The 11,783-nt window shown below is 30.7% G+C and overlaps 1 protein-coding gene across 4 annotated transcripts; it reads left to right on the top strand.

Moving 5' to 3' along the window:
* Positions 1–827: 827 nt before the first annotated feature.
* Positions 828–4,945, top strand: LOC120196419 (zinc finger CCCH domain-containing protein 6-like). 4 transcript variants are annotated; one of them, XM_039198228.1, is made up of 4 exons: positions 828–1,148; positions 3,240–3,446; positions 3,605–3,741; positions 3,809–4,945. In XM_039198228.1, exons 1-4 carry the CDS (start codon positions 1,089–1,091, stop codon positions 4,914–4,916), a joined length of 1,512 nt encoding a protein of 503 aa, XP_039054159.1. In that variant the 5' UTR covers positions 828–1,088; the 3' UTR covers positions 4,917–4,945. The 4 variants fall into 4 exon arrangements, with proteins under 4 accessions (XP_039054159.1, XP_039054160.1, XP_039054162.1 ...); XM_039198229.1 differs by having other exon boundaries at positions 3,608–3,741; positions 3,809–4,944; XM_039198231.1 differs by having other exon boundaries at positions 3,605–3,732; positions 3,809–4,943.
* Positions 4,946–11,783: the final 6,838 nt, after the last annotated feature.

The following is an 11,783-nucleotide window of genomic DNA, read 5'->3' as shown; positions in this document are numbered from 1 at the left end:
TTACGAGAAGCATTTCCAAACTGACTTAATGAAAAAAAAAAATTAATGTATCAGTATGGATGTATGTGTGATTTATTAAAAAAATAGCCGAAAATATCCCATGTATCATGTTTAATCTATTTTTGTCTTTAAATTAATTTATTATGATTTTTGAATAATAATTATTTAAATAAGGATAATTCTATATTATCATTTACTGATTTAGATATAATCGGAATCAAAATTTAAAAATATTAATAGTTATCTTTTTCATTTAAAAATTATACAAAGTTATATAATATTTATAATAATTTTTTTTATTTATGTTACACTTATATATAAATTATATTTTATTTAAGATTTATTTTAAGTAAATTTTAATATATTTATGATATATTTATGTCATATTAATGTATTATTTTATTCTCATGTTATATTCTATTTTATGTTCAATATAATAATAATTTAGTTTTAATTTTAAATCAATTTACTTTAAAAAATTATTACATATTGTGTATTAATTAAATACTTTTTTAATTAAAAAACAACTTAATTTGAATTTTTCAAAAAACAAGGAAAGACGTAATATAATTACGTCGGTGTTCCAATATCAGCGTTCAATTAAAACTAGAAATAGGAAAATACAAATCCAATAGGATGTAAAATATCACACGTAACCAAATGAGATAATCATAAATTTCACCGTGCAATTTTGACCGACAGGGTTTCGTATTTATTATTATGATATATACTCCCTATTTTTATATGCGCAGTCTCTCTCTTATCACGTATAAATAGGATAAAAAGGGCCTATTTCTAGGGTTTTCACTCTTCTCCACATCATTATCCAATAGTCGACCCTCAAAACTTTCGGAACTCTCAAAAGCGAGAAAATCTCTGAAAATATTTTTTAGGGCTTTCCATAACTGCTATTGGATCTTCAAAGGGTTTTCGAAATATATAATCGGATTAAGTTCTTAATCTGATTGATTTTTCAAAATAAAAAAAAAAGCTCTTCTTCATCTTCTACGGTTACGGAATCTTTAGAGTAGGGATAAATTTTTGAAGGGATAAAGGATTCTTATTGATTAGAGACTTTTTATAAAAATATGAAGCGATCGCGGAAAACCAACAGGGTTTCTTGGGCTCCAGGTGTTGATCTTTGTCAGGTATAGCCGCCATTATCACATCTTCGATCCATCATTACTGGTTTCATTGTTTAACTCGTTTTTAAACAGAAAAAAGAAGAATTTTAATTTGACATTTTAATCTTGATAATGCCTTTTGCTTTATTTTTACCTTTCGATTTATAAAAAAATCAATTCGACTTATATTTATCATAACTGGGATATTATTGAAAGATTTTAGATTTTAACATTCCGAGTTAATAATAACACTGATTCTGGAAATACTGATTTAATAACCCAGAGATGCAATCAGTTATCAATTTGTTTAAAAATAATGTTAATCTAGAATTGATTATTTAACAAGAATGATATATGAATAATGGGGGAAAGAGAGGAATATTTAATGAATCTCAGGAAAACTATTTGATAAAATTTGTTAGTTTGAAAAGAAATTATAAATCAAATTTGGGGCTTCACTTAAAAATCATTTGGAGAATACAGAATAGATTTAAATTTAATCTTATACAAAAATTTGTAATAGTAATATATATCATTAAAGCTATAATTTAAATTATCAAGAAAATCTTGATCTTAAGAATATAAGCCTATTTATACCCTTAATCAAGATGCTAAAGGAACTTATCTGTCTCATAATCTTAACTTTATTCTTATATTATGATTCTCCTAAACTGCATTATTTTATTTTATGAACTTTGGCATTGGTAATAAGAGCTTTATCAGCATCCATGGATATGCAATGCCATTTTGAGTCAAAAAAAGTAAGAATCTGCTGAGGATTCATGGTTTAAAAATGCATAATTGTGATAAAAAAAAATCTTGATTGGTACAAAATGGGAACTATTATTTCATAGGCCAACTTAGTAAAAAGGTTGTTGTGAAACACACATTATTTCATCTGATAATATTTTCTTATTCATTGATTATTTAGATATCAATCTTTAAAGGTGTAGTTTCAGTTACTAAAGATAAACAACTTTAATGTACAAAATACAGGGTACGAAATGTACCATGAAAAGGTTGGGTGAAGTTGGTGTTTTGTTCCTGGACAAGTTGCTTAGCACTCAATTTTGGCCCATGATCATAATAAGCCTAATGAGGTCACATAGTTAAAGAGAAATAGTTTTTAATTAGCACTAGACTTTAGTGTTTAGTTCCACATCAACTATGGGTATGGTATATGATGGATGCAATCTGTCTTAAGTTGTACTGAAATGCACTGAATTTGTCATGTGTTTCTAAGTTGAATGCTAGTTCTGTCATGTTTCAGTGGGAGGTTCAACTTAGTCTGATTTTGTTCCATGTAATTACTATCTGTGTTTACATAAGGCATGAAAATAGTTGGTAGGTTGATTCTTAGAGATTTACTTGATCATACAACTTTAGGTTCCTGCAGGAATTTTCTTTTCATTAATTCTTGTCATGCCTGTATAGATGGCAGATAAGTTGGGTGGATATCAGTATAAGTTTAATGCAGTTTAGACACTAAGTTCAATAATTTCAATATCAATACTGATTTCATTTTGTGCATGAAGAATATTTGTTGGTAGCTTATATGTTCTTTGGAAAAAATTTACTCCTTATTTCATATTGCGTTTCTCGTGGCAGACGCCCCATAAATTTGATTTCATGCTTACTGGCTATATGATTGTATTCTATGGATTATGCTGACTAGGGAAGTGACAAAGAAAGATGATAAAAATTAGAAGATGATAACATAATTTAATTTATGGGTATCCAATTGACAGAAACATGAACTATGATAGGTTCTTTGGATGTCTAGTTTTGTTCTTTGTTTTCCGGGTATATAGCATTGTTTATCTGAATCATCCTGTCATTAAAAATGTATAATGCAAATTACCTGTTTATCAGTGCTAAGCAGAAAAGTTTGAGTTTTGAGCTTGTATTTACCTAGAAACTGTCAATTCATACCATTATGTTCCTCTCAGTTGAGGTCTGATCTGATATATTGTTAGCTGTCTAGAATCTCTAAGTCTGCTATATTGAGCTTGTATTTACCTGTAATTCATGCCATGAAGTTTACCCATGTTCACAATCAGATGATTTAATAATTATTAACCTACTAAAGTGGACTAATTCTGGGTATTGTCTTAGGTGAAGCTGTTTCTGAAAGAGGATTTTCCCTCAGAGGTTGGTGTTGAACATCAAGATACTCTTCAAGCAAATACATCACGGGCATTGCATCCCAGTGGCATGTGTGCTTCTGACCTTCCCCCTGGGTTTGAAGGCGGTCATTACGTGGGTAGTTTTAAGTGTAATCTAGCTAAGATACCTAGGATCCAATGGAGAATCCCTCCTAAGGTAAGAAGATATATCTATTCCGTTTGATCAATTTCAAATCCCTTCTTTTTTCTCATCTAGTTTTAGTACCCCTAGTGTAGAGAAAGACTTATTTTTTAGTATTATCTTCCGTATCCCATTAGTATAAATTTAACCTTTTGCTTTCTATCACATTTAAACAGTTTTCCCTGGATTTTAACTGGCACGTTGTAGCCGGTGAAGAAAGCAAGGAAGTGGAGGCTCAGAAACTGCGAGAAAAGAGAGTGCTTGAAGCAATTTATCCTCGCCTCTCTGTTATTCCTCCCAAGTATGTTCCGTCCTTCTGCACGCTTTAATAATTCCATTTTTATCTGACTGAATTCTAATCATCCGATTTTTTGCAGTCCTGTTTCTCCGAATGTAGAAGTTGAATGCTACGATGATAGCCGAATCTCTCTTGTTCCTCTAACGCCAATCGAAGATGATGAGGGTGCAGATGTATCTTCTTGTATTGCTGCTCAAGCAAAACCGGCCTCTAACTTTGAGACACTAGCATTGCTAATGCCCCCACGTCTGTCAAACTCTGGAACTCCTAATATGCCACATTGCCCTGCTTCAGCAACCGAGGCACCTAAACCCGGTGTAAGCTCTGGTATGATGGAAGCTGCTTTGGTTGCCTTAACCACAGTCATGAAAAGCAAAGAGCAGGGAAGTTTGGTAGACACTGATTTGCTTGTCAAAATCCTTGGTGATCCAAAAATGGTTGACAAATTAATTCACAATCATGGACATCCAAGTGTTGCTGCTGATGGCAATGTGGTAAATGCACCTTCATTTGTTTCACAGCCAGAAACAGGACTTTCTTCTTTACCCTGCTCAAAACCTGCTACAATTTCATCACAAATGCCAGCTGATAGAAACTCAAATCACTTGGTAAAAGAGTTCCAACCTGCGTTAAGTATGCCGGTTTCTAGGGCCGACATCGTTTCGAATTCTATGCCAATGAGAGTAGAATCATCATCGTTTCCCTTACCCGGTACGAACGTAAGTATGATTTCGGGATATGGGGCAGCAAATGGTACTACTGCTGCTTACACAACATCGAACCAGGTACAACCTGCTCTTAGTATGATGCCGATGCCGATGCCAATGCAGCCAGCCATTACTACAACAACAGCCATGCAAACAATGGCAGAAAACACAGTGAAGGATGCTAACTATTTTAAGAACCTGATAAGGGAACATGGAAGACAAAAGGAAGAAGCTAAAGCATATAATATCCCACAAACTGGAAGTCATTTGAATCACATCCAGATCTTAAAACCCGGTGCGTTGAAAACTAAGTTTCAAACACCATGCAAGTTCTATAACAAGTCGAACGGGTGTCGTCAGGGGTCCAATTGCCCCTTCATGCATGTTAACAATTCATTACATTGGCAAACTGGTGGAACGTTGGAAGCTTCGGGTGCTAAGAGAATGAAACTAAGCGAGGAATTTAGTGGTAGGATATGAGCTAGATGGAGTTTTGGTTTGTCTTGAGGGATGATTTTTTTTTTTTTTTTTGTGGTGCAATTTCAACATCCTTTCCTTTTAAACGTGTACAGATTTTGAAGAGAATTTTTATAACGAGTTTAGGTTATGATAAACTTGATTTATTGAGTAGGCAAATTTATTTATTTTTAATTTGGGTAGAAAACGAAGTGAGTGAAAACTACAGAAAAAAAAACCGATGGCGAATATAAGAACGTAGGCGTTTTATACATTATAGCAGTAACAATATTGTATATTTAAACATATTAATTTCCAGTCTCTTATACATTATAGCAGTTACATTACTAAATTAAATTTAATATACAACGACAGATTTCGGTATTAAATTTCCAAGTGTCAATTACAATATATAAAGTTTTTTTTTTCTAATTTGTGAGATTTTTTATAAAATTTTTATCAATATTAAAATTAAATTAAAATAATTTTTATTAATCTATGGTGATTACAAAAACCTCTCAACTACTTGACAATGAATATTCAAATATTTTGCATGATGTTCGAACTCGAAGCCTCTAAAGATAACAATCATCCTCCAACCACTTAAGTTACTTACTTTATATAAATTATAATAAATATTAAGTATGATAATATGATTTATTATCTTAAAGTGTGAATCTATTTTTGACTTACAAAAATAATATTACTAAAAGAGATAATTAAAAGTTTTAAATATTATTTTTTGTATTAATTTAGGTAAATATAAGATAGTATATATTCAAATATAGTTTTCAACCATTTAACATTAGATACTCATACTCCTGATATTCATGGTGCTCGAGCCCGATACCTTAAGGAAATCTAACAATTCCTTATATGCATCATTCCCCCCTAAACTATGCATTTTGTACTGAGTTGCTCAAGTATTTTTTGAGACATTTTACCCGCGAAATTTAAATCATTATCTCATTTGTCCCAAATTATTAACTCACTTAAAAAAGAAAAGAAAAATTATATATTTAGTCACTCAACTATTCATATAATTCAATTTTGGGCAGTCAACTTTTTTTCAAAATTTTCACTAAACGCAAAGATACTCATGGTCGGTTAACCGTACCGTTTAGTTTAAACGGTTTGTTAACAATTATAACCAGGGATGGACCTAGAGGTGGTGGTATCCCCCTAAAAATTTTAATTTCTTATAAATTTTAGATATTTTCTTTATATTTCTGTTGAAAATTTGTCTTCGCCCCCTAAAATTTTAAAGTTCGTCCCCTTTAACATAAAATTATGCGTCAATCCCCGATTATAACAATTACTAAAATTTTCTAACCGTAACCTAATCGTTAAGAAATGATTAACTACTAATGGTTAACCCTGTTAACGATTAACCCTTATTAATGGTTTGGTTATAAGTTATTATAATATTTTCCCAAAGATAACTCAACATAAAATTTCCAAATTTTATAAAGTTTACTATGATATAAAAGTTAAGTTTACGATGATATAAAAGTTAAGTTTATGATGATATAAACATATATATTTGTAAATATCTTATTTATTTATAGATACATTTTATTTTTATAAAAGTTAGGAGGTATATTAATTTTTTATTTAATTTAAAATCTTACGCGCATATTAGAACATACTAAGATCAAGTTTAAATCATATACTTCATTTCTTCATCTACGTTTAATTTAATTCAATGTGCTTCGGTATAAAATAAATATGATAACCAAAAAAATTATGGAGGAATCATTTGATTATATTTCTAAATATAACTAGTCATAAATTAGCGATTAACTGATAGTTAACAATTTATCAAAATTCGTAACCGTAATAGTAATCGTTAACAGACACTTTTAGCAGTTCAATTAACACAAATCATTTGTTCTTAATGATTCAATTAATTAACCTGTAAAATATAATGGTTACACCAACTAACGGTTACAATTAATAGTAACGAGTTTATTTGAATACCCCTAACTAAAAGTACAATTTACTCTAGAATTTAAATACCAAAATGAAACAAAAATAATATTTTAAGTACTAAACATACAATTTACCCTACAATTTAAGTTGCTCTGCAAACAGTGACGTGGTAAAGTCTGTAATACCCAAATTTTGTTTAGTGACTAAAATGTAAGTTTTAAAAATTTAGTGACTAAATTAAAATTTTGGAAAATTGAAGGGTCAAAATGAAAAATTGAGAGATGAGAATTTTACAGTTATTTTAATAATATTAAAATAGAGATGAAGGAGTGGCATGGAGGTAATTGTGGGAATTTATTAAGAATAATTTGGGTTTTTGACCCAAAATGAATATAAAATTTATTTTTTTAATTATATATAAAAGATAAGGGGGTCATATTTTTCTCAAGAAATCTCACGAAACTCTCTCTCTCCATCTTCAGCTAATGCAAGTCTACACAGCAAGATAAGATTTTTTATTTTCATTTTTGAAGCTATTTTCTTGAGAATTAGACTTCGGTGTAGTTAAGAAAAATGTTCTACGTTCAATTTGCTACGTTTGGACATGAATATCACTAGGGTTTATGTTCAAGTTCATCTCGAGTTGATGAAAGGGATGTTGATTTCTTGTGTTTTAGGTGTTATGAAGAGTTAAGTGATTTTAAAGACTTGGTTGTAAGAATTGATGAAGAACTAAGGATGAAGTTAATGAAATCAGTTTAGATTTTGAATCTGGCAGTGAGTTTGAAAATTCACCAGAAATTATATAAATATTATTTGGAGGTGATTTTTATATATTGTTTTTGTATATCAATCTAGTTTTGTTTAAAATAAACGGGAATCAATTTAAAGTTGTATACAAAAAAGATATGAATTTTTAACCGAGGAAAGGTCAGAACAACGGGCAGCAGATTCTACACAAAATATATTCTGTTGGTCAACTTTGAAAATTCACCATAAATTGTATAGAATGAATTAGAAGGATTTATTTATATGGATATATTCTTATTCGATTTTAGTTTTCAACGGAAGAAACGGAATTAAATTCCAGTGTTTATATCAATACATAATACTGATTCTTTAAAGGTAGTGCAAGCTGTCTGAATATGGAAATTTTAGAATTTAAGTTGAAATGAATTAGAAGATGAAGAGTAATGTTTAAATGTTGAGTATATTTTTGAATGCTTGGAATTGAAGTTAAATGACAAGAGACCATTTTGAATAAATTGTAAATGTTGAGAAGAATTCTAAAAGAATTCATTTTAATGGTTAGATGGTGGAATTCAAAAGGTTCCAAAACTTTGGGGACTTGTTTGCAAGTTCTTAAATGGAGAAGTATTATTTGAGTAAATTATCGAATGCTGGAAAATTTATAAGTATGCCGAATTTTGAATTAAATATTGAGTTGAGGTTGAATTACAAATTTATAAAGTAAAGTGTTGAAAATCGAAAGTTTAGGAAAGTTTGGGTTGAAATTTATAATGTTTTGAATATTGAATAATTGATTTGAGTATTTTATTCAAGTGCTGGAATTTTAGTAATTAATGTACAATTATCATAATGGTGAAGGACCATTATGAATTAAAGGAAAAGTTGAGTTGAATTCTAGAAAGAATTGAAAATATGTTGTTTGATTTTATAATTGGTAAAAGTTGAAGAATCATGTTGGGAATAATTATTTATGGAATTGCAGACGTGTTTCAATAAGTTTGAGGTTATAATGGAGTTATGAGTTTGCTTGATATCGATTTAGTTATCGATTTTATTTTATAGATTTTCAAATGTTAAAATGAGCTTATATTAGTACGATACTAATATGTAGTTCGAACAATTTTTGCGTTATAATTTGATATTGTCAGACTACGTTAAATCTAGCAATCCGAACGAATCGAAAGGAAATGACAAAGCTCGTGACTAGGATTATTATATACAAGTTCTGTAGTGAGGCAAATGTGAGTGCATTTATTTATTTATTTATTTTGATCGAGGAAGACTTGCGATAAGTCAACCTCATTCCAATTTACAGGATGATTTATAAAGTTTATAAATAATATTTTTATAATATTCTATATCATTTTTATGATTGATTTAGGGTATGAACTACCCAAGTATGGTATTTTTATGATGGATTTATTCTGATGGATTTATTCTGATACATTAGCTCATTGTGTGTTATAGTGAGAACTGTTGGTACACTTGGCATGCCATTAGTTAGGTATTTATCCATTATCAACTTTGGTACATTCGTGTATCAATGTCTAGCACCGTTGGTTCTTATTCAGGTTATGATGGCATTGAAGTGCATCATATCTCAATATCAATTACGATTTGCACCGTTTTGTGCATAGTGCACACCTTACTCACGTATCTTATGTTCACATACATATGCATTGGGCTTCGACTTGAAATAATGTGGTTAGAGTCACCACTGATCATTTTAAAATGATATTTAGGTAGATCGGACACCATCTTACCTTATCTGTATTTTACCATAAATGTGACGGGTTCGGGAGTCGGTTACGGTCAAGGAATGATTAGCACCCTTAAAACGCCCTTTCGGTACCAATTAATTTTTCAGTCGTCTTTAATTGCGAAAAATTGAAATTTAAACTACAATCTAAAAAAGGAGTCGAAAATGTTAGATAAAATAAAAAAAATAAATAAATATTAAACATATCCAAAAACAAAATAATAATAATAATAATAATAATAATAATAATAATAATAATAATAAATTAGTTGACCCTAATCACATATATAATGAGGTAAGGGAGATGTATGATAGTAGGCTGCCCCCATCGCCAGGTTGAGAGCAGCTTCCATGGGAGACCTCTGGTAGTCAGAATTATGAATTGCCCACCGTGGGACACGATCCCACGACCACAAGGTTAAGAGCCTTGCGCTCTTACCAACTGAGCTGGACGGGCAATTCAATAATAATAATAATAATAATTATAAATAAATAAAATAATAAATCAGAAAGGAAAAAAAAGAAAATAAATCTAAATAAATAAATAAATAAGTCAAAAGAAAAAAAGAATTGAATAAAAATCAAAGAGAGAAAAAAAAAGGAGAATAAAAATAAAAAATGAATAACTCAAAAAGAAAAAAATAAAAATAAATAATAATAATAATAATAATAATAATAATACTAATATAAATAAATAGAGATACATAAAATTTAATAAATAATAATAATAATAATGAAAAAAAAACCAAAATAAGAATAAAATAAAAAAAGTAAAAAAAAAAGTTAAATGTCAGAAAATGGAAAGAATAAAAAATATCATGAAAATAAATATTAACAAAAAGAAACCGAATAAAAAATAAAAAAAATAAGGGACCAAAATGGAAAAGTAATAAATTCGAAATCCGAATTAAAGTGCTAGAAAATAAATTTGATGGCTGAAATAAAAAAAGCTTACAAATTACAAGGACCAAGGGTGTGATTTACCCGTAATTATGGGTGACAAAAGCATGAAGCATCATGCAAACTAGGGACCTAGTGCCAAATTTACCCAAAAATTAAAAACACATAATCCCTATCCTTATCATTTCTAGAACACGTGCAAAGCAAAATGAAAAAAGGCTTATCCCTTTTTAATCTGCCCGATGGTTACCAGACCCCTAACCCTTATTCTTCTCGTCCTTTCGCCCCCTTTTCACGAGTCCCGCGACGGTCGATGGAAGAAAATCAAAGGCCGAACGGTCGGCCACCGCCTTGGTAGTCGCCCCACACTCAAAACCCAGCAAACGTTTACCTCTTCCTCTGCGAATAAACCTCAAAAGGCCAAGGTAAAAAACGAAACTCTCCTCTCTTATTTTTTCTGTATTTTCCTTATTCGAAGCTTTTTTTAAATTATTTTCCTTCGAATGTTGCTCCCGTATTTCGTATGTAACCTCTGTCATTCTCTCATATTTTTTCCGTGTTATTTATAATGAAAAAACATGCTATTTTTGGCTTGAGTTAGAGTCTCACTTGGACTCAATGACTTGATTGTTGTTGTTCTTTGGTAGGCCTTGGAGTCATGTTTGCCGAAAAAAATGGGGGGTGTGTGGAATTCCGATTTGTTAGAAGCGGTTGGAACGAACAAAATTATGTGTCTACAGCTGCCTCTCTTTATCCTTTTTCGTGGAACGAAAAATATAACAAAGATAAAATGACACAAATTTTCGTCTGGTGGAGTTAAAAATTGACTCTGATATTTCAATTAAGAATAACTCCCTATCAAATTGAGTTGCGGATGACTCATCCATCGTGAAGTCGAGTTCATATTAAAATGATATGAGATTGAAGCTGTAGTTCGAAATTTGAATCGGAATGTGGCTTCTCGTTGCCCTTCGGTCTTCTTCTTGGTTTAAATACCTTAGTTGATGAAAATGGTTTCTTGACTCCATCATATGGTTGATATGCAATCGAAATCGAACTAAAAAATCTTCATTGACAGATAGATTTTCTCAACTTAAGCTATGCTATAAATTTGACACGCCCTTGAGTTGAATGGAATCGAACTCGAAGGTATTTGTTGACAGATAACCCTTCTTGCCTCGAGCTATGTTGTAAATTTGATATCCATTTGAACTGAATGTAATCGAACTCGAAGGTCTTGGTTAACAGATAGCCCTTCTTGCCTTGAGTTATGCTGTGAATTTGATATGCCTTTGAACTGAATGTAATCGAACTCGAAGGTATTGGTTGACATATATACCTTCTCGCCTTGAGCTATGCTGTGAATTCGATGTGTCTTTAAGCTGAGTGTAATATAACTCTAAGGTCTTTGATGACAGATAGCCCTTCTCGCCTTGAGCTATGCAGTAAATTTGAGGTGCCTTTGAGCTGAGTGTAATCGAACTCGAAGGTCTTTGATGACAGATAGCCCTTCTCGCCTTGAGCTATGCTGTAAATTTGATGTGCCTTTG

This window comes from Hibiscus syriacus, unplaced genomic scaffold (genome assembly GCF_006381635.1).
Source record: "Hibiscus syriacus cultivar Baekdansim isolate YM2019G1 unplaced genomic scaffold, ASM638163v2 tig00117034_pilon, whole genome shotgun sequence".
NCBI classification, from domain to species: Eukaryota; Viridiplantae; Streptophyta; class Magnoliopsida; order Malvales; family Malvaceae; genus Hibiscus; species Hibiscus syriacus.
The sequence above is the reverse complement of the archived record's forward strand: the minus strand, read 5'-3'. Positions and strand labels throughout refer to the sequence as shown.

Excerpts from the sequence above, each read along its gene's own strand:
- LOC120196419 (XM_039198228.1), top strand. The coding sequence starts at position 1,089 with ATGAAGCGATCGCGGAAAACCAACAGGGTTTCTTGGGCTCCAGGTGTT. Across the intron at positions 3,447-3,604 it reads AATGGAGAATCCCTCCTAAG|CAGTTTTCCCTGGATTTTAA; the intron begins GTAAGAAGATAT and ends ATCACATTTAAA. Across the intron at positions 3,742-3,808 it reads ATTCCTCCCAAGTATGTTCC|TCCTGTTTCTCCGAATGTAG; the intron begins GTCCTTCTGCAC and ends GATTTTTTGCAG.